This window comes from Onychomys torridus, chromosome 5 (genome assembly GCF_903995425.1).
Source record: "Onychomys torridus chromosome 5, mOncTor1.1, whole genome shotgun sequence".
NCBI lineage: Eukaryota > Metazoa > Chordata > Mammalia > Rodentia > Cricetidae > Onychomys > Onychomys torridus.
The window spans coordinates 22,316,838-22,344,593 of record NC_050447.1 but is presented as its reverse complement, the minus strand read 5'-3'; the positions used below and the strand labels follow the sequence as shown (position 1 = coordinate 22,344,593).

General features: G+C 53.9%; 2 protein-coding genes across 3 annotated transcripts; one reads left to right on the top strand and one right to left on the bottom strand.

Moving 5' to 3' along the window:
* The first annotated feature begins 8,600 nt into the window (after positions 1–8,600).
* On the top strand, positions 8,601–20,546 carry Dok4 (docking protein 4). 2 transcript variants are annotated; one of them, XM_036187977.1, is made up of 9 exons: positions 8,601–8,789; positions 13,653–13,874; positions 17,100–17,207; positions 17,360–17,474; positions 17,679–17,798; positions 17,883–18,072; positions 18,643–18,781; positions 18,932–19,052; positions 19,141–20,546. In XM_036187977.1, the coding sequence occupies exons 2-9, from the start codon at positions 13,809–13,811 to the stop codon at positions 19,257–19,259; spliced, it is 978 nt and encodes a 325-aa protein (XP_036043870.1). In that variant the 5' UTR covers positions 8,601–8,789; positions 13,653–13,808; the 3' UTR covers positions 19,260–20,546. The 2 variants fall into 2 exon arrangements, with proteins under 2 accessions (XP_036043870.1, XP_036043869.1); XM_036187976.1 differs by lacking the exon at positions 8,601–8,789 and having other exon boundaries at positions 13,572–13,874.
* On the bottom strand, positions 20,202–27,429 carry Polr2c (RNA polymerase II subunit C). The gene is made up of 9 exons (XM_036187978.1): positions 27,284–27,429; positions 27,135–27,184; positions 24,466–24,534; positions 24,292–24,344; positions 23,041–23,169; positions 22,647–22,698; positions 22,250–22,418; positions 22,056–22,130; positions 20,202–21,348 (listed from the first exon to the last, which is right to left on the bottom strand). The coding sequence occupies exons 1-9, from the start codon at positions 27,367–27,369 to the stop codon at positions 21,204–21,206; spliced, it is 828 nt and encodes a 275-aa protein (XP_036043871.1). The 5' UTR covers positions 27,370–27,429; the 3' UTR covers positions 20,202–21,203.
* Between the last annotated feature and the right edge of the window lie 327 nt (positions 27,430–27,756).

Here is a 27,756-nt window from a genome sequence, read left to right as displayed (position 1 = left end):
GCGTGTGTGTTCTTTCGGAGTCCATAGTCTAGAGCAAGAAACAAGCCATGATCTAAGCGCCCACTAGTTGCAGGTAGGAATCTAAGAAGGGTGGAAGGGATCGCAGGACTCGGGTGCTGATGGAGGTATGGGGAGGCCAGACTTGTGGTTAGTGACCCGGGTGAAAAGGGAGAATGTTCTGGCTTGAAGGAACAGCTCATGCAAAGGCCCTGTGTCAGATGTAAGCATGACCTGCCTCACAGCATGGGAGGAAGCCAGAGGGAAGCACAGAGCTTGGTGAGCCTGGCCACACAGGTCCTCAAAGGGCGGTTTACAGATCAGTCTCCATCTGAAGAGTAACAGATTGCTAACCGAGGGGATCTACAGAGAAGAGGAACAGACTCCATTAGCATCTTGAAACACATCCTCGCGGCTGCTGGTGGCGAACACATAGAAGGACCTGTATTGCAACTGGAGACTAAGTCAGGAAGTGAAGGCAAGCCTTTGGAAAAGAGAATGGGCGGGCACAGCAAGAAGACGGGAGACTCTTCAGGAAGACCTGCATCCCTGGCCACGGAGATTGGCTCCTGAAAGCCAGAGATTTAAAAAGAGGTCAGAAAAGCAATGACCTCAAGACTCCAATGCCCATGTTGACCACCCCCATGCTTTTGCAAGTCTGACTTGCCCCTCTGGCCTTCCTCCTCCTTTTTTTTTTTTTTTTAGCTGGGGATCAAACCCAGGGCCTTAGGCTTGCTAGGCAAGCGCTCTACCACTGAGCTAAATCCCCAAACCCCCCTCCTTCTTTAAGAGGCAGCTTTGTGAGTGTCTGAGTGCCCCCAGAGGATACAGACACCCACTTCTCCATCCCCACCCCATGTGGTCTTTTTTACTTTTGTAAACAACACTACAGTGAGTACTTGTGCAGCTGAATGTTTGCACCCACGCTTATAGATTGCATGTGCTCACATATGTCCTGGGGGGGTATGCCCAAAAGTGAAAGGTCTTTGTCCTTGCTGCATTTTGCTAGACTGCCTTGTTGCCATCTAAGGCTAGGCATCACTGATGAAGGAAACATTCCCAAGGCCTCAGGTCAAAGCCCTTGTACCTTCAATATACATTCCTGAATTACACAAAGCCAAACACAGGTTGAGCAAAGGCCACTGTGATGTCCCCGGGTCATTTACACTTACCTGTACTATTGCTCTGCCGCTTCACACATCCCTTGGCCAGCGGCTGGACGGACGAAGGGGAAATGATGTGTGTTCAGTTCACAAGTGAATCTTATGAACACTGGGGTTTGGGAGCACCCAGCAGTGCCTGCAAAGGTCCATCCCCACTAGTTAGCAATTAGATGAGGACTCAGAGGGCTGTGGTGCAGTGTGTGCGGGTTCTTGATGGATCTGGCATGACATGGTGGGACCTGGAGACAAATGAGGAGACAGGAGGGGATATACCAGCCTTCTGGAGGGATAGTCTATGGTGAAGAAGCAGAGAACTACCTTTGGGAGCCAGCCTGTGGCCATTTTCTGAAACAGCACTGTCCCTTGACAACAAATCTGGTTATGTAATTTGTGGGGCTCCATGCAAAATGGACTTATGAGACCACCCCATTACAAATCATTAATAATTCTGGGGTGGCAGAGACAGAGCATTAAACCACATAGGGGGCTTCCAGAACTGCAAAATGGCATCTGCACAGGCTGTCTGTATGCCCCTGAAGCCCACCTTGCCTGGTGTGTGCCTTCACTCCCAGTGGCCATGGGTCATGGGTCACTCAGTGAAGAAAGAGCCAGGGTCCAGCCTGGCCCAGTCCAGCCCTGGCCCACTGCTGCCAGGTTGTGGGTAAGGAGGATGAAGTGAATTCAGGGTGGTGGGGGTTGGGTGGGGGGGGGTAGGAAGCAGTAGATGAAACCAGAGTAGGGCTAGAGACCTGGAAAACAAGTGTGCACAGAACAAGGCTGGGAAGTACATTTTGTGTGTGTGTGTGTGTGTGTGTGTGTGTGTGTGTGTGTGTGTGTGTGAGAGAGAGAGAGAGAGAGAGAGAGAGAGAGAGAGAGAGAGAGAGAGGTTGAGATTGATTGGAGGCTCTTTGCAGAGCCGGCAGAAGGATGCTTGGGATCAACTCAAGCTGCTTGCACATCTGTTGCTCCCCAGGCCTGGGCTCAGTCCTCAGAGCCAGCCCACCCTTGGTACTAGAATACTGTTACCCACTGGACCTATGAGAAATAGAGGTTCAGAAAGGGGAAAGGGGCAGAAGCAGATGCTCTGCCTCCCACTCGCTCTCTTCTTCACCTCTTAACCCTCCAGCCTGGGAAGGGAGCAGGTGCCTGGAGTGCACATGGCCTTGGCCATCAGTGTGGCTGGGGAGGACCCAGGGTCCCCAGTCAACCCATTCCACGGTTTCCTCTGCTTCTCCTGCCTTCCTGAGGCTTGGCTAAGTCTGGGAGAGTGTGTGAGTGCAGTGTCCTGGCCTCACAGGGATGTCCCACCTTCTTTAAAGGAGTTAGCCCCAGCCAGCTAGCATCCAGAGCCAAAGCTGGCACCATGGCCATGGCATCCATGGCGCCTTGGTCTCTGTCTCTGAATCACCGTGTGGCAGACTTTCCACTCTGCCAGGGTGTGCGCATCCATAAAAAAGTTAATGGTCCCTGCGAATGAAGAGGTGCAACAGCAGAGGAAGGCTTTTTAGACGATCAATTAAAAGCCTAGAAGGGAGATTATCTCATTGAAATATCAATTTTTAATAGCCTTGCATCTTTGAGTTTCCTCTAAAAAAACTTTGCCCAGGCCATTAGCCTGCTTGCTTCTGACTTTGACTCCTGCCTGCTGCCTTGAGGGAGTGGGCACTCCCTATGGAGTGCCTGCAGCTCACTTGCCCAAGGGCTCGCTAGCTCACTCACTCACTCACTCACTCGCTTACCCATCCTGTGCTGAGGTAACCTGGTAAACCAAGAGGAGGAATCACAGGTGAGTGAGGGACCAGGAGGTCAGCAGCAGCCAAGTGACCATGTCCGCAGTCGTAGGAAGGTGAAACCCTCCAGAAAAATAATCATCAAGGAACAGAAGGGGAGGAGTCACAGAAGACAGGAGAGGGAATCTCTGGGTGGCTGGAGGAGCCAGGGGAACACCTGTCACCGCCTTGTCCCTGGGAAGTGGCATTTGAAATGAGACTAGAAGCAAGCATCTGAGGAAGGAAGAAGGTTCCAGGTGGAAAGAATAATGTGTTTGGTGGCCCCAAGGCAGGAGAGGGTTTGGGGTCCTACAGGGGTGGGAAGGAGGCCCCAGACTAGAGCAATGAATGGGAGGTTGTGGGGGAGCAGGAAACCTGGAAAGGAACCCCATGAACAGCATATGGCTCTGCAGGACCGAGAAGGGGTGTGGGGTACATTCAAATGTCCCGTGAGCCTCTGGGACGGCAGTGTGCACACATCTGCTCTGGAGAGTAGCCCCAGTTCAGGTTGTGCTTCTGAGTTGCTGAGACATTCTGGAGGCTGCTAAAGGCCTTGACCTGAGTTCCTCACCTGTGAGACTTGGATTGTCCCCCTGGGCTGTCATGGGTGTGGCAGATGACCCAGGCAGACTGCCCCACCCAGCACCTCCTCCTTTCTTCTGCCCATCTTCTCTTGGCAGCCTCTTTGGTTTACCCCCCAGGGACTTTGGGATCAGATAAGCTCTTTGTGATGAAGGGTTCCCACCAGCCAAGTTCCCAGGCAGCTAGCTATCCACCCCCACCCCCCAGCTCCACCCTTGCTCCCCCAGCTCCAGGGCCCCAGCCAGCAAAGGGGCTAGGAATAGTCAATGCTGATTGCCCCTGCCCAACCCCACCCCCCAGGTTGCTCCACTCCATCCCCTTATGGAACCAACCACCAGACACCTGAGCAGCCATCGGGTTGGGAGTCTGAGATTGCACTGAGTGGGAGCAAGTGGGAGGGCCTGGGTGCAGTGGTCTGTCTTTGCCCCTGCACAGTACTCCAACCTCAATATGGATACATGCATGCTCCCTATCTGGATAACTGGCTTCCCACCCAAGCAGAACAAAGGTAGAGAAATGATGTGCTGCTGGAGGCCGGACAGGTGTCTCTTCTCGTTTAACATGGGCTATCTATCCCCAGTGCAGATGTGGAAACTGAGGCTCAGCAAGGTGGTGCTTCTTGTTTAGTTAGCAGTGTGAGCAATCCTCATTTGCTTGGTTGCTCTCTTCCCTGTTACTTTATTCTCTCTCTGCGTGCGTGCGTGCATGCGTGCGTGCGTGCGTGCGTGCGTGCGTGCGTGTGTGTGTGTGTGTGTGTGTGTGTGTGTGTGTACATGGAGACCAACAGCCAACTAGTCATCCAATCACTCTCCATCTTATTTTTTGAGACAGCATCTCTCCCTGAATCAAGAGCTCACTGTGAGCAAGCCAGGGGGAGCAAATCAATAAGCAGGCACTCCTTCATGGCCTCTGCCTCGGCTCCTGCCTCTGGGTTCCTGCCCTGCTTGATTCCTTTCCTGACTTCCTTTGGTGATGAAAGTCAACATGGAAGTGTAAGTGAACTAAACACTTTCCTCTCTAGTTGCTTTGGTCACAGTGTTTCATCCCAGCAATAGTGACCCTAAGACAGTCCTGCCCTTTGCAGTGCTGAGGATGGAACCCAGGGCCCTGCACAAGCCAAGCAAGTGTTCTACCTTTGAGCTCCATCCTCTTGAGGAACTTGACTGTAGGATCAGGAGCTATTGGAAGGATCTGTGTTTCCCAGGACAGAGATGCAGGGTCAGGAGTAACCTTGCCAGACCTCAGCCTCTATAGGTAATGAAGTTCCTAGCTTGATGTACCTAAATGAGAGGATGGAGTGAGGCTTGGGCTGAGAAAGGGCTCTGCAGAGGACCCAAATCCAAGTGGTGGCATCCTTAGCTCAGCCACCCCTCCGTCCCCTCCCCAAGCCCCCTCCCCCGTCCTCTCTCCCCTTCACCCCCATCCTTGCCTCCCTTCACCAACAAGTTAGCCAGCAACTACTCAGAATCAGGTTTCAGATTCGCCTGGCTCCTAGTTCTGACCCTGTCAATCACTGGCTGGCCCCGCCCCACCCCTCTGTGGTCTCAGTTTCCCCCTTTTACTCCTAGGCAGCTGAAAAGATTAACATTCAACAGCACAGGTGGGAATGAGCACGATTCCAAAGCTTTCTGCTCCTCTGCTGGGGCGATCAGAAATCCTGCTCGCAGGACCCCCTTCCTCAGAGGTCGAAGTCCAGTCCAGCTAGGGACAGATAGGTAGTTCCCAATCCCTTTGGAGCGGTCTGGAGTCCAGTATCCAGACTGACCTGGTCAAGGGTGCTCTGGCCCACAGGGCAAGTTCAGAGATGATGTTTGGGAAGTCAGCAGGGGAGGGGTAAAGAGGGACCCCCAGCAGGAGGCTTGTCTTGACTGTGGCTGAGTGTCAGGATGCTAAAAACACTCAGAGCACGTGCTCAAGGCAAGAGTGGGTCCTCGGGTGTGTGGATGGAAGCTTGTGCAGCCATGGCTAATTCTTGGGTGGGAAGGGAAGGGAAACCTGTATGTGGGAACCAGAGGCTTCTGTTTACAGCCCTCCATGCCCCTCCTTTTGGAGGACCAGGCACCACAGAGATTACCCAGTGCAGTGGGGGTGGGGGATGGGCTGTATGTGGGGTGGGGGATGGGAGGTGTGGCGGCTATGGACTGAATGGAGGAGGGCTGGAAGGCCTTTCCAGGGAGCCCCTGCTTTCTTCAGAGGCACCTGCCGGAGGCCAGGGAGGCAGCTGGCACCTCACAACCCTGCAATTAGTAGATAAAGTCAGCAGTCTTCTGCTGATGGTGGCAGTGGGGGCAGCAGGCTGAGCTGCAGCTGGCTCCTGAGTGCTACCTCTGCCTGTAGTCCCCACCCGATGCCTCAGAAGGGTTGGCACTCGGAAGGGTTGGCGGAAATAGCTGTCAGCCACCTAGGTGGGCAAGGCACTAGGGTCTTGGGTGGCTGTGCAGAACAGTGGAGGAAGGCAGAACGAATATGAGCGGTTGTCTCTTAGGAGGTGGGCTTCGTACAGAGAACTAAAGCTTATCACAGGCCAGACGTCATGGAGGGCTCCAGCGAGAACAGCTTTCCTGATAAAGTTTCCTTGGGTTAATGATCTTGGCTAGAGAGCAAGGGCCGACTCTGGGGTCCCCAGCCCTCAGTCACAACGCAGAGGGAGGGGCCAGACCTGGGATGCAAGCCCAGCCTGTCTGGGAACTCCAAGACCAGGGGTGAGAGACTTTGAGGGTGTGGGTGACTGCTGCACTGAGTCCCTGGGCTGTCAGCTCTCCCCAGAAGACTTGGATGCCCCCACAGACAAGAAGCTGGGGTGGGCCAGGATCTGGCTTCAGCCATCTATCACCTGGCCTTCCATTCTTCCTCCACTCCTCCCTCTCACTTTGTAGCTCTGGCTATCTGGGAACTCACTATGTAGACCAGGCTGGCCTTGAACTCACAGAGGTCTGCCGGCCTCTGCTTCTGAGTGCTGGGATTAAAGGCGATTATCCCAGGACACTATGCTGCTGGCTGGTGGGTCTGGGGTAGCAGACAAACAACCATTCACACTTACGAGAGAAATGCATAGGCTGAGGTTGTGGAGGGCTGTTGGAGGAAGGTAATTCTGGGTGGTGGCTGGGCTTCAGCCAGGCTTGGAAAGGCCAGATATGCCGAGGAGTGGGCGAAACCATAGGCTCCTTGTCCTGGATGGGTAGCATGGGCAGGCTCAGCATTCGGACTGCCTGGGTCGGGATGGGACCATGACTGCTCAACTGTGTGGTTGTGGGTTAGTTACTTGGTCCCTCTGAGCCCTCGATCTCTGCATAAATGGGACAGTGATGGTGGTACCTTTCCCACTGGCTGGCAGGAAAGACTTGGCAGTCATCCTTCCAGTGACCCAAGCCTGTGAGTGACATGTGTATTTTGCATGGCTGTACCTCATGCTAGCTGCCTTCTGTCTCTCCCCTGCATTGTCCAAAAGGGGTCCTGACCCCAAATGCCTCCCAAAGTAGGCACAAGATAAGGCTGCAGGGGCTGGTGGGAACTGAGTGCAGAATGCTTCTCATCTCCTGAGAGCAGCCGTGGCTACGTGGGAGCAGGGGCTGTGTGGTCAGCGGTGCTGACGGCTGAGGATAGGGAGACCCACATTTGGACGGGCAAACTTCTGCATGAGAAGGTCATGAGGTCATGGAAAGGTCAGAAGGTCCAGCTTAGCAGTGAGGAAGGAGAAAGCTACCTCTTTGTCCTGTAGCCCCATGGCCTCCCTTGCACATAATATGCACTTCAGTGACAATCTTGGGACATTTTCAGGGGACAGGAAATGGTTCCTTTAGAAGTTCACTGGACAAGACTGAGATGCTGGTGTTCTGGAGGCAGGCAGATGGATGCCATGCACTGGCGCTGAGTTCTTGGTTCCTTCATATACTAGGGGAATCCCTCATAACAAGGGTTAAACATGGGCATTTTCATTTCTCAGGATTTGAGTCAATTAGGTATAGCTTTTTTATTTTGCCTTGTACTTACGGCCTAAAGTAGGGATCCTCAGATGTCAGCATTGACTGAAGCACCTGGAGAAATATTCAATCGATTTCTGCCTGCAACTCCAACAATTTCGGATTTCACATGTCTGGAGTTGGTGATGGAAGTTGGTTCATGAGTGCACCCAAACTTGCAGTTGAGAGACCGCGGATCTCTCAACCACGGATGCAAACCTGTGTAGATGTAGCCTGGCATGGTTGCAGAAGGAAGTCCAGCATCCAGAAGATGGAGGCAGAAAGGCTGTAGTAAGTTCCAGGACAGCCTAGGCTACATAGCAAGACCCTGGGTTAGGGAGATGGCTCAATGTGAGTCCCCAGCACCGGTGTCAAAGCAAAGTACAGAGAGAGGGGTTTATGTTGTAACCCAGCACTGTGGGGCTGAGGGGCTGAGATAGATCCCAAGGCATCATGGATAACCAATGTAGCCTAAATTGCTAGCTCTCTGGAAGACACCCAGTATTAGACTCTGGCCTCTACTCATGAATATACTACAGCGCGCGCGCGCGCGCGCGCACGCGCACACACACACACACACACACACACACACACACGCGCGCGCTCACTCACGACCTAGTTTCAAAAAAATCTAAATAGATAAAAGTTAAAAAAAAAAAAAGTAAGTAAGTAAGTAAAAAGTAAAGTGTGATAATGTCTGCCCAGGCTTGAGGAGGGAGCAGGTGGAGTGAGTCCTGGGCAGGCCTGGGCGGTAGCAATAGGAGTCCCTGGTCGACAAGAGGGTAGCAGGGTATCGACTCTTGGAGTTAGGAGATAAGGTTCAAAGGCTGGGAGTTGATGTGGGGTTCACTTCCCCAAGATGCGAGGCAACGAGGTGAGTTTTGGCTTTGGAGCATAGGTTGGTGCGACTAAGTTGGTACTAGCAGGGAGCTGAGGGTTGGGTTGCCAGGTGGAAACTTAGGTCCTGCACGGCGTTGGCGGAGCTCCGGGACTGGGCGGATCTCCCGGCTGGGGCGTGGCTCTGGGAAGGGGCGTGGCACAATGCCAGGGATGGGCGGGGGCGTGGCGGTGGGGCGTGGTGTGGCGCCAGGGCGGCGCGGGGCGTGGCCTCAAGGGGCGTGGCGTCGCGGGATCAGCAGAACCGGCTACCTCCAGAGTCTCCGCTGGATCCGGACCTGGAGGCTGCGCCTCACTCCAGTCTCCAGCCGGAGCAGCTCGCCGCCACCCCGCCGCCCGCGCCGGGCTGCGCCGAGACGCGGGCATGAGCCCGCCCCGCAACCTGCGGAGCCAGCGACCCCGACCCGGGCCTCGGCGCCCAGGTAAATAGGGGAGTGTGAGGCGGGGAGGGGGTCCCTAGGCCGCACCGAGCTGTGAGATCCCGGCGACTTTCACCCTGAAGTGCCCTGGGTCACCTCGGGAACCAGCCACGGGAGCGTCCTGCTTTAAGGGAGGAGGGCTCAGACGCGCCCCTCGAAGCCAGCGGGACCCTGAAACTCCCTGAGCCGTCCCCACCCAGCTCCCATCTCTGGGAAGCCCAGGTCTAGACCTTACCTCACCTGCACCCCCCACGTTTCCCATCAGAGAAAACCAGATCCCCGGCTCCCTGAGCCTCTTTCCGGAAGCAGCTTTCTTTGCCTTCCTGCTCCCCAAATTCCAAGGCTTCCCCCTACTGTCTACCCGGACCTGCAAGTGGCTTTCCTGTTCATTGCTGTCCTCCGGGCCAGCAGTCTCCAGCCCTAAAATCTTTCTCCTCTAGCTCTGGGATTCTGTCCACCTTCTTCCCTTGGAGCCAGCTAACTGGTTACTGTCACTGCAAAGGGACAAGAGCAGAGCCTTGGGCAGACAGGGGCTCTGTGCAGCCTGCCTGCCTGAAGCTGTGGGAGCAGAAGAGTTGCCAAACAGTTGGATGGAGGGCTGGGGTGGAGGGCTTTGATAAGCCAGCGCAGCTCGGGGCCGGGCGTCAGCCCCAGCACATTCCAACAGCCGCCGGGGGCTGTGCTTCCTGCCCGTTCTTTGCCGGCCCTTTTCAGAGAAATGTGGCTGCTGTGTAGGCATCCCAGGTGGGTCCCCGAAGCTGGGAACCTCTCACTATGTTGCTTTTCTCTGTGCCTGGGTGCTGGGTAGTCCTCGGCAAGGCAACAGGCTGGATGTGACCTCATCCAACAACACTAGCTAAGGTGGGGCCCCTAGCCAAGCTCAGAGACAGTGTCAGCAGCAGCACAAATCCCCTGAGGCAACCTTGAACCAAACTGTGGATCATGGACCCCACTGGTTCTCCTGGTCTCTTGGACTTGGCTGGTCCTGCCAGTTGCACTAAGATGCAGAGAAGTGAGAGCCTGCTGCTGCTCACACACTCTGGGAGCAGAGCTAGATAGTGGTGGTGAGGGGAAAGGATGGGGACAATCCTAGATGAAATTAGTGTCCCTCCCTAGGTTGGGCACCTACTCTGTTCTCTGTGGGTGTCCTGGCCACTGGAATGGAGCTGTAACTGGATAGAAGAGGCTTGGACATCAGGGAGCTGTCGTTGTTGGTATCTCTACATGACCAAGTGACAGATAAGGAACAGGAAAATCTCATAGTGACGTGCGATAGACCATAACACTGGATGCTGTGAGACAGCTAATTAGCAAGGCCAGGGTGTCAGGAGGGCCTTTAGGAGGGGCGAACTTTCAGCTGAGGTCTGACTGAGGCAGTGGAATATCCTCGAGACCAAGGAAGGAAATTGTGTTAGAGACAGGGAAAAGTAAGTGCAGTGAGCTTCCCTGAGAAGGCATTTACTTATTGAGAAGTGGCAGGGTTCCAGGGGAGATCAGACAGCAGTGATGTGGGGCATTGGACCACACTCCAGGGGACCATGAGTATTCAGATGTCTTGTCTTTCTGATGTTCCTCTGCCCTGTTCAGTATTTGGTCAGTCTTTGTGGCTGTCCTTGGACAGGGCATGGGAATCTGTGGGAGCGCACCCTGCTGGCCCCAGATAGTAACCACAGAAGGATGGGGCAGCTGGGTAAGTAATCAGGAGAGTTCTCCATGCTGGAGACAACCCACCAGCAATCAGATCTCTGCTGTGAGGTGGAAACAGACAGATGACAGTGAGATGGTGTCCAGGTAGGGCTGACCTGCAGCCCTGATAAGATCTGATCTGTCAGGGGTGGGGCACCATGGCCAGGCAGGGCAGCACTCAGACTCTCCTGTTTGTTCTGCAGCCAAAGCCTCCAGGCGGGGTTCTGGGAGGGAGCACGCAGTGCTGCCCATGGGGCAGGTGGGTAGGAAGGGCCCCAGGAAGCCTCCTGCGCCCTCCTTACAGGAGGCTGCCCTTCCTGGGAGGGCAGCAGTGTGTTGTCCAGCCTGACTTTTTGTGGTGGCCTGGCCCAAGGCAGCTACTATCCCTCCGAGAATAGCCAACCACATTGATACCAGGATAGAGGAGAGATGTGTGTATGTGGCGGGGGGGGGGGGAAGGAGGGGGGCTTACCTCCTAGAACATGAGGATGGCCACTGGAAGCCCAGCGATGCCATCTTGGTAGGTATACAATACTCAAGGGCTGGTTGGGGATTTAGCTCAGTGGTAGAGTGCTGGCCTAGCAAGCGCAAGGCCCTGGGTTCGATCCTCAGCTCAAAAAAAACAAAAAACAAAAAACCCCCAATACTCAAGGGCTTCATGCCCAAAGATGAGGGTGCAATACCTCAGGTCCTTTCACATTTGGAGGTATCTGTTCCTCTGCAGGCCTGTGAGAGGCTGGTGGTGGCCATGGATGGGCAGGGGCTTTCTCACTGCCCCTAGTTCTTGTCTGTTGAGCCTTTGAGGGACCTTCTTGGGGCAGATTGGAGATGACTTTCTGTTTAAGATCGAGTCCTCCCTCTTGGCAGGGGGGAGGGGTGGGCATGGATCCCCCTCCTGGTGCTCCCTTCTCCATCCTCACCTTCCCAACCCTCTTTGCACTCCATTTTGGGTCCTGGGTTAGTATTTGCTCCTACAACCTAACTGGAGACTGAAGAGATCGATCAGAGGCCAGAGCTGGCTGCCAGGTCTTGGGCTCTTCCATAAATGTTGCTTCTCAGTGGTTCTGGGGCTGGATGTTCTGTGGGCAGACACAGCAGGAAGCTCTGAGGCCTTGGTGGCCTGTTCCATGGGTTGCAGGGGAAATGGCTAATGGAGCCAAGGAGTTGCCTGCATTGGACATATGGAGGCTGGTGTGTAGTAGGTTTATGGGCAGGACTGGGCAGGAGGGTCTGCAGCATGTCTGCACTTCTGGCTTCACTTCCTCAGTTAAAGTAGAAAGATGGGCCTTGAACTTGTGGCATCCCTCCTGCTTCTGCCCCCTAGTGTTGGGATTACAGGCATATATCACCACATCCTACCCAGATCCTTTAGGGGAAAAAATGTGAAAGCTAAGGGATTAGAGCCTACTAGAGTCATGCTCCTGGTTGTCTGGGCCACCTTAGATGACCCCTGAGCCTGGTGGCTTCTTGTAGGCAGGTTGGGAAACTGGCCTTCAGTGCTGTGGACTGACTGCTGGGGGTCAGCTTGCTAGACACCTTAGGAGGGAACTCCATGGCGCCAGTACTTGTTCTTGGGACAAGACAACCCCAGAGGTAGGTGGTGGAGACAGAGCTAGGAAAATGACCCCTCTGCCAGAGCCCAGGGGTGGCAGGGCTGGTGAGGACTAGCCCCAGGAGAGGCAGAACATTTGCTGTGGGAACATTCTGGACATGGGATCTGCAAGAGAGGATGCAGTGGGCCTGGGGGACTGTCACTGTACCCAGGAGAGAGTAACTGCTCTCCCACACCTTGTTTGCATGTGCCCACTGGGGGGTCCCATCTGTTCCTTGTTAGGGACTCAATAGACAGGCGTCTAAGAGATTAATTAATGTCAAGATGCTGGCGGATTGAGATTCCTGCTTGCCCTAGGGCCCCATCCTGGAAACGCAGATGTCCAGCTGACTCCAGAAATGCTGGTGCATTGCTGCCCAGTGTTCCTGGAGATGTGGGGAGCCATGTTGCTAGCATAAATCTGAGGCTTCATGGCAGAGACAGCTTAGGTGGTGGCAGCAGCCAAAGGGGACTGCGGGACAGCGTTCCACTCGGGAGCTTCTCATTCCTTTCTGGCTGTATCCTGGGCTTGCTGTGTGACCTCAGGCTGGTGGCTTACTCTCTCTGGGCAACCTTTTCTAGTGTTTAATATGAAGGTGTTAGATTGGGTCACGGCTGAGATTGCCTGGGTCTGTGTTAACTGATCCCAAACCTCCCCCCTGCAACTCCTGTTTCTTCCTGTGTTGCCTAGGCTATATCCCCTACCCTGGGTCATCCTTCCTATAATTAATGCCTGACCATGCTCAGGACATAACACTGCTTGGCTAGAACGAATGGCCTGCTGGGGCCATGTCCCCACCCCTAGGCTGGTCTACTCCTAGCTCAGGACCAGGCTAAGTGTCTACTTCCTCAGAGGCCACAGCCTACAGTCCCACACATTCCTCAGACTTATCGGCCCCACCCCCTGGACTCTGCCCTCTTACTCTAGAAACACCAGCACCCAGAAGAGCTGCCCAAGAGTCCAGGGGCCAGGAGCAGGGTCTGAATGGCTTGAGCTGGTGACTCCCAGCCTCTCATCGGGGCTGGGGAGAACCAAGTGTAGTGTGGTGGGCAGAGGGCTTGGGGTCTGTGGAACCAAGAGTCTTTGAGCTGGAAGTGCAGGCTTCTGTAGATACAGGACCCTGGGCCATTTCCTGGAAGTTCGCCGCTGGGATTCCAGTACCCAGGAGGGGGTGCTCTGGCAAGTTGCCTTAAGTCTGCCCCAAAGTTGTAGCAGGGTGGCCAGGTGCTGCCAAGCCGAGGGGCCAGGCTCCCCCAGAGCCAGCTGCCTCTGGTCCATTCCCTTTTTTTTTTTCCTTTGGTATCACCTCCACAGCAAGCAGAACGAAAGCTAGCCAGCCCAGGAAGGGGTTAACTGCCAACCCCAGCCTTGAGGGAGGGGACTGGGCCGGACCATTTTCCTGCTCTGCCTCCACCTCGCTTTTCCTGAATGGTTCTGCCGTCCTGGGGTGGGGAGGAAGGGAAGGAGGAAGGGCGGGCGGGCAGAGGGAGGGAGGAGTGTGGGAAGAGGAAGGAAAAAAGAACGAGACAGCCGGGGGAGAGAAAGATGTCACAGGCTCTAATCTCCCTGTCGTTTGGGTTTCCAGCAGGAGCTGGGCGAAGGAGCTGCTAGAACAATGATGAGGCGGGGGAGGTGAGGAGTGTCTTGAACAGGTGATCAGGGAAGACCAAGACACCTGGGCTTATCACCTGGGCACCCCTCCCGGCCTCAGCCCAGCCGGCACCCCAAAGACAGAGGGACAACCATGGCGACCAATTTCAACGACATCGTCAAGCAAGGCTATGTGAAGATGAAGAGCAGGAAGCTCGGGGTGAGCCACCCTGGCGGGGGCCCTTGTCAGTAAACAGTCCGGAGGACGGGTCTGGAGGAACGGTGTGTGGGGCCCCCCGCCGGCTCCGGGTACTGTGTGATTGTGGCTTGAGGTTTCTCAACACTGGCTGGCTGGCATGTGCCTGGCCAGCCTCTGCCGACTGCATCTCTTGCCCCAGCTGGGCTGGCTGGCATCCCAGCCACTGGACAGTAGTCAGAGGCATCCCTGCCATTGTTGAAGTTGTGGCCACCACCGGGTAGCAGGGTAGCAGGGTAGCAGGAGTGACTGGGAGCAAGGCTTTGAGGGCAGAGAGCCGCTTTGGCTCCTGAGCCTCCTCCCCTTGCTCCCCACCCCCTTTTCTCTCCCTTCCTCGCCTTGCTCCCCACCTCTTCTTTAACGTGACCCCTCCCACCCCCACCTCCCCACCCCCTCCTCTGCCACCATGCACCTGCTTCTCAACTTGCTCTGAGCCTGGACTCATATTTTAGGTGGTTGTTTTGGGTACTAAAGAAGTGTTAAGGAGAGTGGCTTGTAGGGAGGTAGGGGTCCGGGCATGGGGGCGGGGCAGAGGCTGACACTTCCCTGATGTGTGGGTGAAATGGCCCTTGCTCTGGGATAGGCGGCTTTCTTTGGAGTTGTTGGCATTGTTGGAGGTAGCCCTGAGCTGGGGCTTGGAGGGCCACACACCCCTACTCAGCCCATACAGGTTTCCAGCTGAGGAAAATCCCCCAGAGCCATGAGTAGGGCCCCAGGGTCCCTTTGAAGCCTCTGTTCCCCTGCCCATCCCCTCTCATCCAATGGGAGGCTCTTCCCAGCAGGAAAGCAAGCCCTGGTGACAGGTGACTCAAGCTTGTTTGATCCAGGACTCCTGTCCTTCCCTGCTACCTTGATGGGTTAGGCTCAAGGCTTCCTGAGCTAGCCTGAGGGTGAGGAGATGCCCAGGGATCACCTGGCTTCCTCAGGGCCACCGTGTGTGTGTGTGTGTGTGTGTGTGTGTGTGTGTGTGTGTGTGTGTGTGTGAGAGAGATTTCTGTTCCAGCAACCCACTGCCATCGGCTGGGCCATCAGTGGATTGAGGCAGGGCTGCTGGGCCTATTTGGAGTCTCGCTGGCTCAAGCCTGGTAGAGACCCTGCTCTTTCCAAGACAGAACAAAGAGCAAGGCTGAGGCCAGGCCCAGAGGCCCAGAGAATGAGGACCTTGCTCCTGTCACCATCCCTTATCCCCATGCTTAGATCCAGCAAGTCCCTAGGGGCCAGCAGAGCTGAGGCTCTGTCTAGGGCAGGGCTCGCCAGGGAAGCACTCGCTACAGGGTGGTCAGGTGGGGTCAGTGTCAGCCCTGTTCCTGGGGGATTCCCAGATCCCAAGTGCAGAGTGGATAGACCGGGGAAAGAGCCGGGAGGTGGGGTGTGGCCTGGCCCAGACTGGTGTCTACTCTACCCAGAGACTCTGCTCTCCACAGATCTGAGCTTACCCGGCGATCCTGTGAGGGGCTGCAGTTTGCAGTTGCTCCAGGCAGTGTTCTTGTCTCAGTCTCCAGAGATCAGGGTTGGGGTGGGGGTGCTGAAAGCAAGGGAAAGAGGGTAGAGCCCACCCTCCCCTCCTACCTGCCAGGCCTCCCTCCCTTCCCCAGCAGAGTAGAGCCTGGCAAAGTGCTTAGGAAGAGCTGATCAAAGACCTGTGAGAAGTGAGGAGAGAGCTCTTGAGTGCATGGCTCCCTGGGGTTGTGTGAGTGTGTATCCTGTAACCAGGCAACCAGGGTGCTGGGGGAGGGGGGCAGGCCTCTACTCCCAGGTTGCTGCCTGCTGGGGGTGGGGGTGCTTGGGCAGCTCACCATTCATTTATCTATCCATTCACCCATCTGTCCATCTTCCTGTCCACCCTGTCCTTCACATGGCCGCTCACCTGCTCAGCATAGCTGTCAGTAATTGCCAGCAGGTATCAGCAAGTGGTGTGAGAATATGCTATACATGTCTCTGCTTTAAAAAGGCTCAAGTGAACAGACCAGGACTGAGCTAGGGACAGGGGGTGCAGAGGCAGACACACTTCCCAGGGTTCCAGACTGGAGCCTGAAGTGGCCAGCTCTAGGGAGTTCCAGGGAGAGGGGCTGTCTAGGTCCATTTTGCTCTGTGACCTGCCTGCCAAAGGCCTGGTGTACCTATGGCAGAGGAGATAGCCGAGCTGGTGGCCAGCCCGTGGGACTGTGGCCCAGGGGTCTCCTCCCTCCTCTACTCAGCCCAAGCCCCTTCAGGAGCCTCTTATTTGCAATGATATTGGCACAGGGCTATCTAGGGAACATGCCTGCCAGGCTTGACGCCTGCTGGCAGGAGCTGGTAAATCCATCACCAATGGAGAGAGCCTGCAGTGGGAGGGAGGGGCCCTGCAAGAAGAGTTCAGATGGGCAGTTTATGGAGGTCTGGGACAACCTTTCATGGTGTCTCTAGGCCAGCTTGTCTGCACAAGTTCCCTCCTTGGGAGTTTATGAAGCTCTGGAGACTCTCAGTGGCCTAGAGCACAGGGCATGAGTGATTAGGACAGGCAAGAAACTGCCCAGGGAAGGTACTGTGCTGTGTGGGCATAGCTAGTTCTAAGCTCTGTCCCCTGACCCTCTGTAGGCCTCTGGTCCCCATGGGAACCCCCTGTGGTACACTGTTGGTAAGTGGTGAGGGGAAGCCCTGGGAGCAAGAGTGATGCCCCTCACACCAGAGCCTTGTCTGGGCCCAAAAACAGGGCCATGGTGATGCGAAGCTGGCTGAGTGCAGGGGGTGGGGGCACTTCCTGTCCCTGGGAGACTGTGGTGGCCAGAGCGGTCAGTTCTGTGGTAATGGGTGTGTCCCTGGCAATTCCATCTTGATAGGCGCTCCACTTGTTAGGTCCTTCCTTCTTGCCTTCTTCCTGGCCCACTTGTCTCTGAAACGGAGACAATAGAATTGGCCTCTGGAGTGACCCTGACACCGACTGGCTAGGAAGCATTCCACAGATGCTCCTTCCGTTACACTAGTCACGTTCAGCACACGGAGGATCACAGAACAACTCAACAGAGCTGATCATGACCACCACCCTGGCCATGTGGGGTGGGCTGCCCCTCTGGAGGCTGCTAGTTTTCTCTAGGCTAGGATCCAGGGAAGGGTGTAGTACTGCTCCCTCAGGAGGCTGGGGTAGCTTCAGGGCAGCATTGTTGGGGATCACGGTCCAGCAGCAACCTGACCTCTGTTCTTGACCCACAGATCTACCGGAGGTGCTGGCTGGTGTTCCGGAAATCTTCCAGCAAGGGGCCCCAGCGGCTGGAGAAGTATCCTGATGAGAAGTCAGTGTGCCTCCGAGGCTGCCCCAAGGTTAGGGGCCTGGGCCCTAGCTCCCCCCACCTGTGAGCAAAGATGACTTGCTGAGTCCTGAGGTCTGAGAGTACCTTCCTGGCGGGGGTGTAACTATGGGAGGTGGGGTGAAGTGCCCCAGCCGGGCTAAGCCTCTTGGGATGTTCTCCCAGGTGACTGAGATCAGCAACGTCAAGTGTGTCACACGGCTCCCCAAGGAAACCAAGAGGCAGGCAGTGGCTATCATATTCACGGATGACTCGGCTCGTACTTTCACCTGTGACTCAGGTGAGGCCTCAGGGCTGCAGGCCCAACTGGTCTCCTTGGGCTGGTAACGGTCAGTGGTCCAGGCAGTGGGGTAAGAGAGCAGGGCCAACCCTGGCAGGAAGGCCTTGCCCTCCCCACAGAGTGCAGCGATTCAAGCCAAGGTAGTCTGGGTGGGCTGCTGGGGACTCTGGGCTGACAGAACTATCAAGTGTGACTTCTCTCTAGAGCTGGAGGCAGAAGAGTGGTACAAGACACTGTCAGTGGAGTGTTTGGGGTCACGGCTCAATGACATCAGTCTGGGAGAGCCCGACCTCCTGGCCCCAGGAGTACAGTGCGAGCAGACAGGTGAGGCCAGTGCTGGGTCTCAAGGTGGGGAGGGGAAGGTGGGACCCCCAGTTAGCCCTGCCGTCATTATCCTCTGCTCTGCAGAGCGCTTCAACGTCTTCCTGTTGCCCTGCCCCAACCTGGACGTGTATGGCGAGTGCAAGCTGCAGATCACCCACGAGAACATCTACCTCTGGGACATACACAACCCCCGCGTGAAGCTCGTCTCGTGGCCCCTCTGCTCCTTGCGCCGTTATGGCCGAGATGCTACACGTTTTACCTTTGAGGCGGGCAGGTAATACCCTCTTTCCTCCCACCCTATCCCACACGGCCACCATGGAGGCTGCTCGCTGCACAGCATCAGGCATATTACCCAGAGGGGATAGAATGCTTCAGTTTTACAGACGAGGAACTCAAGGCCTGAAGAAGTAATAATGAGCTTGCAGGTCGAGTGAAGCCGGATACCAAAGCATAGCTCCCTGGCCTGGTCACTGCCGCCAGCGGCACTTTCTGGCTTTGTGATTCTGGCTTTAGCAGCCGTTTCCTATAGAGGATTAAAAGAGCAAGGAGCCTGATAGGGAAGGCCCCTCAGCCAGCCTCAGCCTTCAGCTCTGTACCACCCCGCTTAACCTTGACGTAGCTACTCTCATACTGGATGCTTGTTCCCTCTTCTGTAAAATGCGTGCAGAGACTGTTCAGTGTGCAGACCAGAGGGCGGTAGGACAGGTTAATTTACCTCCACTGGGTATGTGGTGGCTACCCTGTCCCTGGAGGCCTTGGTACAACCACAGCTGGCATACAGAACTTGCACACCCACACGGTGGGACTCCTGACACCTTGCCCTCCTTGCTATCTGTGTCCTTAGAATGTGTGACGCTGGGGAAGGACTCTACACCTTTCAGACACAGGAGGGGGAGCAGATTTACCAACGGGTTCACAGTGCCACCCTGGCAATCGCTGAGCAGCACAAGCGGGTCCTGCTGGAAATGGAGAAGAACGTGAGGGTGAGGCAGTGGCTGTTGCTCCAGAGCATGGGAGGTGGGGCATATGCCAGCTAAGTTTCCACCATCGTGTTCACAGGTGAGTCAGGCAGGGCCTTGGGCCGGCAGCAGTGCCCCCAGAACTAACACAAGGGCCCCTTCTCTGTGCCACAGCTGCTCAACAAGGGCACCGAACACTACTCCTACCCCTGCACGCCCACCACGATGCTGCCCCGCAGTGCGTACTGGCACCATATCACGGGTTCTCAGAACATTGCTGAAGTCTCCAGCTGTGGTGAGTCCTTGTGTCCTGTCCCTGGAGGACTCCAGGCACGGGTCTTTGGTCCTGGATTCAAATTCTGAGCCTGCATCTCTGACCACAGGTGAAGGGTATGGGGCAGCCCAAGCCAGCTCAGAAACAGACCTCCTGAACAGATTCATCCTGCTTAAGCCACAGCCCAGCCAGGAGGACAGCAGTGAGACCAAGAGCCCTTCCCAGTGACAGCTGGACTGGTGGGTGCTGATGACTGCTGGGCCACCTGTGGGAAGGCTAACTGCAGCAGCCCATGGACAGCCTTAAGGAGCTGTTGGCCAAGAGCCTGAAGAGAGCAAGCTGTCCCTCCTTGCCCTCAAGGGTGAGGCTGGACCTCAGCACTGGCTGGCCACACCACCTGAGCATGAGGGGCTGGAGCCACCGTGGGACTATATACTGTTAATGGTTTTAATATATATGGCTTATGACATATTCTGTATTAATGAGGCTTCCCTTTATCCCTCCCCAACACATACCCTTTTTTAATTCCACGACCAGGCATGGTCAAGGCTGTTTGAGTATGAGGGCAGCCATTCCTGTCCTCAGTGATACAGCTCTCCTGTTGCCAGACTGTTTGAGCTGCCAGGGTCAGAGTAGGGGGACAATCAGACCAGTGCTGTCTGTGGGCTCTTCCTCAGAAGCCTAAGGGCCAAGATAGCAGGTAGCTTCTGTCCTCTGGGCCAACAGTGACACAGGAAGGACCCAAACTTTGCTGTACCATGTGGTAGCCTTGCACTTAGGAGTATTAAGCAGAGGCGGCATCTGGTTTTAAAATGCACGTTCTGCACTGGCTCCTTCCTGCTCAGTAGGCTGAAGATGTCTTCAGGCAGGGCACCCATCACCTCTGCAGTAGAGGATGGCTAGGGCCAGCCCAGAAGGCTTCAGCAGGACTACTGTGGGGCGCACCTTGCTGCCCTCCTTTACTGAGCAGGGGTATGGGGCTCCAGCAAGGGGAATCCCTTGCCCTGGGCCAGCCACCCCAGGCCAGATTCCAAAACCAAGACCTTCCCATCTCCCCACAAGGTGCTGAGCTCCCTGCTGAAATGCAATTAAAGCAATTGATTTTCTAGTGCTGGTATTTATTGACTACCGTGCAGAAGGGCTATCTTTCTATTCACATCAAACCTTTGGTTGCGTGTTTCTGTTTTTTAATACTTTAGGGTTCTGATTTGTGGGAACAGACCTTGTAAATAACCACTGTTCACATTTGTGGCAGGATGATAAGGAGGCCCCTCCCAGAGGTGCCCTAGAGCCACGGAGATGGCATGGCCAGTCCAGCTCTAACTGACCCAGGCCATGACCACCCAGAGGTCAGCTAGTCTGTAGAAGAAATGGGCCCAAATCCTCAGGAGGGAAAGAGCTGGCTCAGCTAGCTGCACGATGACGCATGAAGGAGATTATGTTGTGCTCTTTATTGCCAAAAATAAAAACTTGTAAAAGACATCTACTGTTGATCAATAAATATCCCTTCCTTTCTGTGCTGGTGTGTGCTTTTCCCCAGGCTGAAAACCACTGTGGGTGGTGGGTCTATTCCTGCCTGGAGACATGCTAAGGGCAGGGCCTGAACTTCACTAAAGAGAAAGGAAATGTGGGAGGGGTCTGTGGTACCCTCAGCCCCAAGTGTCAGGCCGGAGTATAAAACACCAAGTTCACCTGTGGACAGAGAGGACAGCCAGGGTCTAATACCAGTCCCAAAGGGTGACTTCTCAGCTTAGGGACACCTGAAACTTCAAGTGCCAGTAAGTGGGCCCTGACCCTGGGAAGAGGACCTGAAAGGTCACAGGCTGCTTCAATGGCCCTAATACTCAGACCCAATGCCAGATGCCTAAGGTAGGGCTGTGAAAACTCCTTTCCCTGGGTAAAGATTTAAAAAGCTGAAGGGACCAAATGTCTAGGCCAGTGGCTCTCAACTAGGAAGCAATAGGGCCCCCTACTAGTGAGCTAAGAAACAGGATGGAAGGGATGCTAAATGCCTCCTAAGAAACTGCCCTGCCTAATACCAGTAGAAGCCCTGACTCTGATGACCTTCCAGGCAGCTTAGAGCAAACTGCAGTCCACAGCCCAGAAGGGCTCCCGAGACCTGAAGTCCAGTGGTCACCTTGAACCTAGTCGCCTTCAGCAGACAAGCTGCGGCTAGTTTATGGTGAGCACGTCACTCTGGATCTCGTGGCTTAACTGAGTCTGTAAATCACTCAGCTTCTTCTTTAGCCCAGAGAGGGCCGAGAGGACAATGGTTTCAGGGCGCAGTGAACCACAGGACTCCACGTTGTAGTAAAACCTGAGAGACAAGAGTAGGGTAAGAGCCCTCATAAGGCAGGCTTCCCTTCTATCCTGAGAGACTTCACTCCTACAGGGCACTTGATCTTGGGACAGGGCTGACTTTACCTAAAACCTCTTATGCACAGAGGTCCAGATCCACTTTGCAGCTCCTCAAGGAAGCTACAGCTACTTCAAAAGGGCATTGTTGCCGGGCGGTGGTGATGCACACCTTTAATCCCAGCACTCGGGAGGCAGAGGCAGGCGGATCTCTGAGAGTTCGAGGCCAGCCTGGTCTCCAAAGTGAGTTCCAGGAAAGGTGCAAAGCTACACAGAGAAACCCTGTCTTAAAAAAAAAAAAAAAAAAAAAAAAAAAAAAAAAGGGAGGGGGCTGTTGAAAACTCTACAATGACTGTGTATGTGCATTTCTACACTGGAAACAGGAGGAAAGGACAAAAATCATACACGACACAGGCTAGTTCTTCAGGGGAGGGCTCTGGTCAGTTCTGCTCTGGCCTGAGCCTGAACAGGCAGGCCAGAGACAACATGGGATAACAGTAAGGCCTCTTTCTTCATGGTGACCGGAGGGGGATGAAGACAAACTTAGAATGTGTACATAAGTCAGACAGTTAGCTCTCCTGTCATGGGGGCAGATGGGGCTTGGCTAGGTAACAGCCTCCCACACCTATATTCTTACAATGACAGTCCCAAGCAGGACCAGGGTCTTACCTCTCTGGCTTGCCGTTAGGGTCATAGGGAGCCTGTGACTCATCCTCGTCCAGCTCAGAGTACTCACTCTTTGGCCTGAGGGCAAGCATGGGAAGCACAGTGGCCACTTCTGCTTTTAGCAAGGCTCTCAGAGCACCTACCACCCCACCTCTCATTACGGCCATTGCTAGTCCCCACTCCCTGCCAGCACATACCATTCCTCAGGCTTGGGATACACTGTGTGCCTGAGTGCGTTGTCTGGGTCATATTCAAAAGCCACCCCTGCAGTGGGGTTCCACTTGGCATGTTCCTTGCCAAAGCCCTTCTTGGCATAGGCTCGCAGTCTCAGCTCTTGGCCCTTTCTCAGCTTGACAATAAGGATGTCTGCAGAGAGAGGTGAGAGTAAGCCAGGAACCAAGAGAGGCCAGTTCTCCAACTTCTGACCCCCGGACTGCATGAAGACAACCCACAAAAGGGTCTAAAGATGAGCAACAAAGAGCAGGCAACTCAAGACTGTACATCTAATCTCTGCATCCTCTGGCCACCAGCATGTGCCCCCCCCCCCCTTACCATCCCACCCCACCCCCTTACCATCCCACCCCACCTCCTTACCATCCTGCTCCACATAGTCATTGGGGTCGTTATCCCGGTTCCGGGATGTCACCTGTAGGAAGCCCAAACAAGTGTGCGTTAGCCTCTCACCTCTCAGTCCCTCTGGCAACTGTCTCCCAGGAGATCCAGTCTGTAATCTGTCAAGCTAGGGAAAGGAGGCCTGAGAAGGAGGCGGCAGAGTTGTCCAAACAGTCCAATGGCTTTTAAGAGGGTCTTTGGACAACACAGGGCACACAGCACCAATATTGCTCTGTTCAAGAACTCAGGACCAGCACTTCTAGGTGGCAGTTTAAAGTAGATGGTCACAGGGCAGGTGACTTTATGACCACATCTCATAAGGATCACTCCAACCTGTCCCACTTGGAGCCAGACAGAGAAGAGCAAAGGCACTGACCGGAATAACCCGGGGGCTGTTGGAGATGAGATCCCGAGAGGTAACATGGCGAGTCTGGTCTTCATTGCACCTCACATCAAGAGTGAACTCCACAGAACACTCAGGGCAGAACTCCTCACATGTACAGTCCTGAGGCAGGAAGGACAGTAGGAACCAGTAGATTGGACTCCCTGCTTCTACTAACCAGCTCTTCTCAGTTTCTTCTTGGTGACGAGGGGCTGACCACAGTCCCAGGCCTCTTCTGGGCTGTGGCATCTGGTGCACCACCCTCATGGTTGCTCAAGCTTATAGACAACTTGTCTACCCGCTGGCAACTACACGTCCTTTCCACGGTCACTGCTGCAGGCTACCACTAGGGGGCACACTGCTAATACAGCAGTGCCCAAACCAGAGGACCAAGGTTGTCATGGGACTATAGTTCTACCTGTCCTGCACTATGCGGACCAGCTTGGGAATTATAGAAAATACAACAAGCAAGGGAAGAACAGAAAAACATCTTTCCAAATTAGGGGAAATAACACTATATATAAAAAAATAAGGCAAATGTAGTAAAACATTAGCATTTGGTAACTGTAGAGAAAAAACAAAACAAAAAACAACAAATGAGTGTTCATTAATATTTCTCAGTCATGCATGGTAGCACATGCCTTTAATCCCAGCACTCAGGAGGCAAAGCAGGCAGATCTCTAGGAGTTCAAGGCCAGCCAGGGCGACACAGTGAGAGCCTGTCATAAAAAATAATAAATTGGGGTGGGGCAGCGGCAGCATGGTGGGGCTGGAGAGATGGCCCAGCTGTTAAGAGCACTTACTGCTCTTGCAGAGGACCCCAGTTCAGTTCCCAGGATCCATATCCAGCAGCTCACAACTGCCTGTAACTCTAGCTCCAGGGGCTCTGATGGCCTCTTTTGACCTTTTCCAACACCCTAACCCACCTGCACATACATACATAGAAGCAGAAATATACACACACAAAAGTAAAAAACTATCTTTAAAAAAGAATTATGGGCATTGGGGGCGTGTATTCCCTTTTGTAAGGCTCATTGAGGTGCCTGGATGTGCTGAGAGCACAGTCATTCTGAAGCCCCATCAGAACCAAGGACCACAGTATTAAAACATCGTTTCCACAATGGTTTCTAAACTATGCTACAGTCAGCCAGAGGAAGGCAGCCAGAAGATTCCTGGGAGAACTAGGCACCACCCCCGCCCCGCCCCCACTTCCTGTGCCTCCAGTCTACCCAGCAACACACATACCCGGGAGTACTGCAGCTTGTCCACAATGTCATCACTAGTGAGAGGGATCAATCCTGCAAGACACAGAAAAGTGCTTCGAAGAGCAGCCAAGCAATCACAAGATCCTACAAGTAAGTCCCTCGGGCTGGGGACAGGAAGCTTTAATCCCTTCCATTTCTCAATGCCCAAACTTACCAAGCCTGTGAGCAATGAATTCATCATGAAGGACTGAGGAATTGGCATCAATCTGAACCCAGTCGATGGCTGAAAAAGGCAACAGAACAGCACCAGTAAGTGAGACTAACCACCATCTGAGACTTCAGACATCTCCATACCTACATACAGCGCTGTTTTCAAGACTTAAGTATTACTCAGTGCTTATCACTCAGTGTTTACAAAGTTGAAGGTGCCCAGGCCAAGCCGCCAGAGACTCTGACTCCAAAGTGATAGCTGAAGGTTCAGGCATCTAATTTAAACCATACACACACACACACACTATACCTAACACCTTCCTGCCTCCAGTGAATTGGGTATAGGGCTTGCTGGTAACACACACACACACACACACACACACACACACACACACACGTTCACTTAGTGAATATTGTGGGAGTGGAATATTTAGGGAGTTGAATATTCCCTAAAGATCACTTTAAATCTGCTATCTGTGTGAATATCAAATCCATGAACAAAAGCTATCTTGGGCACTTAAAAGTGGGGAAACTTTTTGGAGGGATGGTTCACGTCAGGTGGCTCACAACTGCCTCTAACTCTAGCTCCAGGGGGATCTGAGACCCCTGGCCTCCTCTGCAAATACCCACACACAGAGACATAATTAAAAATAATTTAAAAACTAAAGTTAGGGAAAAGATCATAGAACTAACGTGGCTCATGGTCCATACCTCATTGTAGGATATAACCAGATCGCCCCTTTAAAATTCCAGTTTACTCCCACCAGTGGATGGACACTGAATGTCTTCAATAGGGAAAGTACACTAACAATAAAACCCAATCCCTTCCATTCACTGCTGGGAGTATAGGACTGTGTGCTTAAAGAGGCTTCACTTACACATGTACCTAGTCATTCATAAGCAAACATCTGCATATAAACAATGAAATTCAGAAATCAAACGGAGCCAGGCGGTGGTGGGGCACGCCTATAATCCCAGCACTTGGGAAGCAGAGGCTGGTGGATCTCTGTGAGTTTGAGGCCAGCTTGGTCTACAAAGCTAGTCCAGGACAGGCTCCAAAGCTACTGAGAAACCCTGTCTCGAAAAACCAAAAAAAAGAAAAAAGAAAAGAAAGAAAGAAAGAAAGAAATCAAACGGTGTTAGAGCCCATTTACTAAGTAACTGGTATGGACAAAAGAAGAGGTCAGAAGACCAGACAATGATTCCCAACATGCTCTGCCCTGCAATACTTCCTCAACCCAAGCAAGGGCCACATCGAGCTTTCCCATGCCCTACCTCCCATCATCCCCATCCTCCCACACCCTGGCAGGTGAAAACTCCCAGCCTCTAAAAACCTTATGTGTGTACAGATGCTGCCACTCCCTCCTTTTGAGCTCCTTCCTATCTCAAAAACAAACAAACAAACAAACCCCCCCAAACCCATTCAGATCCCCCTGAAGACACCCATCATATTTTGCCTTGTGTTTGTCCATGTTTTGTCTTTCTATCTATCTTGGAACTTACATGATCTACACATGCGATAGAAATAGGAGATCCATTTAAAAAAAGACACCTACCAGAATGGATAAAAAAAAAAAAAAATGTATGCCAGGTGGTGGTAGCACATACCTTTAAATCCCAGTACTTGGGAGGTAGAGGCAGGCAGATCTCTGTGAATTCGAGGCCAGCCTTGTCTACAGAGTTAGTTCCAGGACAGTCAAGGCTACACAGAGAAACCCTCTCGAAAAAAAACAAAACAACAACAAAAAGTGATATTACACACACACTGATAAAGAACAAAAGTATGTAATTTGCAGGAGGAAGTCATAAGGGCAAACATGCTTTCTCTCATATGGAATCTCAACTTTTTTTCCCCCAAGACAGGGTTTCTCTGTGTAGCTTTGGACCTTTCCTGGATCTCACTCTGTAGACCAGGTTGGCCTCGAACTCAGAGATCCGCTTGCCTCTGCCTCCCGAGTGCTGGTGAATCTCAATTTTTAAGAATGCAGAGTCAGGTTTGGAGAGATGCTCAGAGGTTAAGAACATTGGCTGTTCTTCTAGAGGTCCTGAGTTCAATTCCCAGCAACCCAATTCCCAGCTCACATGAGATCTAGTGCCCTCTTATGGCATGCGGGTATACATGCAGACAGAACACTGTATACATATAATAAACAAGTACTTTAAAAAAAGAGTTCTGGGTACCTATCAGCAGAGTAAAGGCACTTGTCAAGACTCGTGTTCAATCCCTGAGGCCCATATGGTAGAAGAAGAGAATCCCTCCCACAAGCTGTCTCTGACCTCCACACATGCACACACACATTCTCACGCCCAGGGACAAAGAAGAGAGGAGAGACAAGAAACTATAGCAGGGTACTATCAGGAAGGACTGGAATCCAAGTACTCTGTGTGCATGAAGATGTCACAACGAAGCCCATTAGTTTGTACAATTAAGATACATTTTCAAAAGACACCCTACGGATGAGGAGGCCGCAGCTCTCAGCTGTTTAATAGTGTTTAGTCTTAATTTCTGTTGCTTTTGGGTAGTCGGAACAGAGCTGGAAGCCACGCTGCTGAGGAAGGCACGCACCAAGGCGGGCCTAGGCGGCCCCAGCCCAGCGTGCAGCACCGCAGTGCTCTCAGCCCCCCACCTGGAGCGGAGGGCCGGCGGCAGGGCCCCGAGGGAGGATCGCGTACCTATTATGGGCACCTCGGCGATGAAGACCCTCCGGATGGAATTGGCCACCCTACAGGAGGAAAGCCAGGCAGTGTGAGCGTCCCCGAAGCCACAGCCCCGCAGGGGGACCCGAGCACCCGGCCGCCCGCCTCTCCCTTCGCCGCCTTACGCCAGGTCCGTGTTCTCGATAATAAACTTGACGTTCTCTTCGGTGAGTTCCGTGATCCGAACCGTTGGCTGGTTGGCGTACGGCATCGCGACCCGCAGCCACTCTCCCGCGCCAGTCCCGCAGCGCGCCTGCGCCGCCACCAGCAATTTGTCCGCTGGGTTCCCGGCGCTTCCGGCTAGACGTGCGCGCAGCGCCACCTGCTGACCGGAGGCCAGAACTTTCCGGGCCTACGTTTTCTTTCTTTTTTTTTTTTCCTGATCTTTTTTCTTTATTTTTTTTTTCATTTTTCTTTATTAAGAAAATTTCTACTCACTCCAATGCTATCCACAGACCCCCCTCCCTTCCTTCACCCCCCAGCCCTCTTTCCCAGGCCACCTCGTACCCCCACATCCCCCAAATCGAGGTCTCCCATGGGGAGTCGGCAGAGCCCTGCACACTGAGCCTAGGCAGGTCCAAGCCCCTTCCCACTGCAC

Bases quoted from the DNA above. Each gene is read 5' to 3' on its own strand.
- Dok4 (XM_036187977.1), top strand. From the start codon at position 13,809: ATGGCGACCAATTTCAACGACATCGTCAAGCAAGGCTATGTGAAGATG. The intron at 17,799-17,882 runs GTGAGGCCAGTG...TCTGCTCTGCAG, and splicing joins AGTACAGTGCGAGCAGACAG to AGCGCTTCAACGTCTTCCTG. The intron at 19,053-19,140 runs GTGAGTCCTTGT...CTCTGACCACAG, and splicing joins TGCTGAAGTCTCCAGCTGTG to GTGAAGGGTATGGGGCAGCC.
- Polr2c (XM_036187978.1), bottom strand. From the start codon at position 27,369: ATGCCGTACGCCAACCAGCCAACGGTTCGGATCACGGAACTCACCGAA. The intron at 27,185-27,283 runs GTAAGGCGGCGA...TTCCTCCTGTAG, and splicing joins ATCGAGAACACGGACCTGGC to GGTGGCCAATTCCATCCGGA. The intron at 22,419-22,646 runs GTAAGGAGGTGG...CTCTCTCTGCAG, and splicing joins TGACTATGTGGAGCAGGATG to ACATCCTTATTGTCAAGCTG.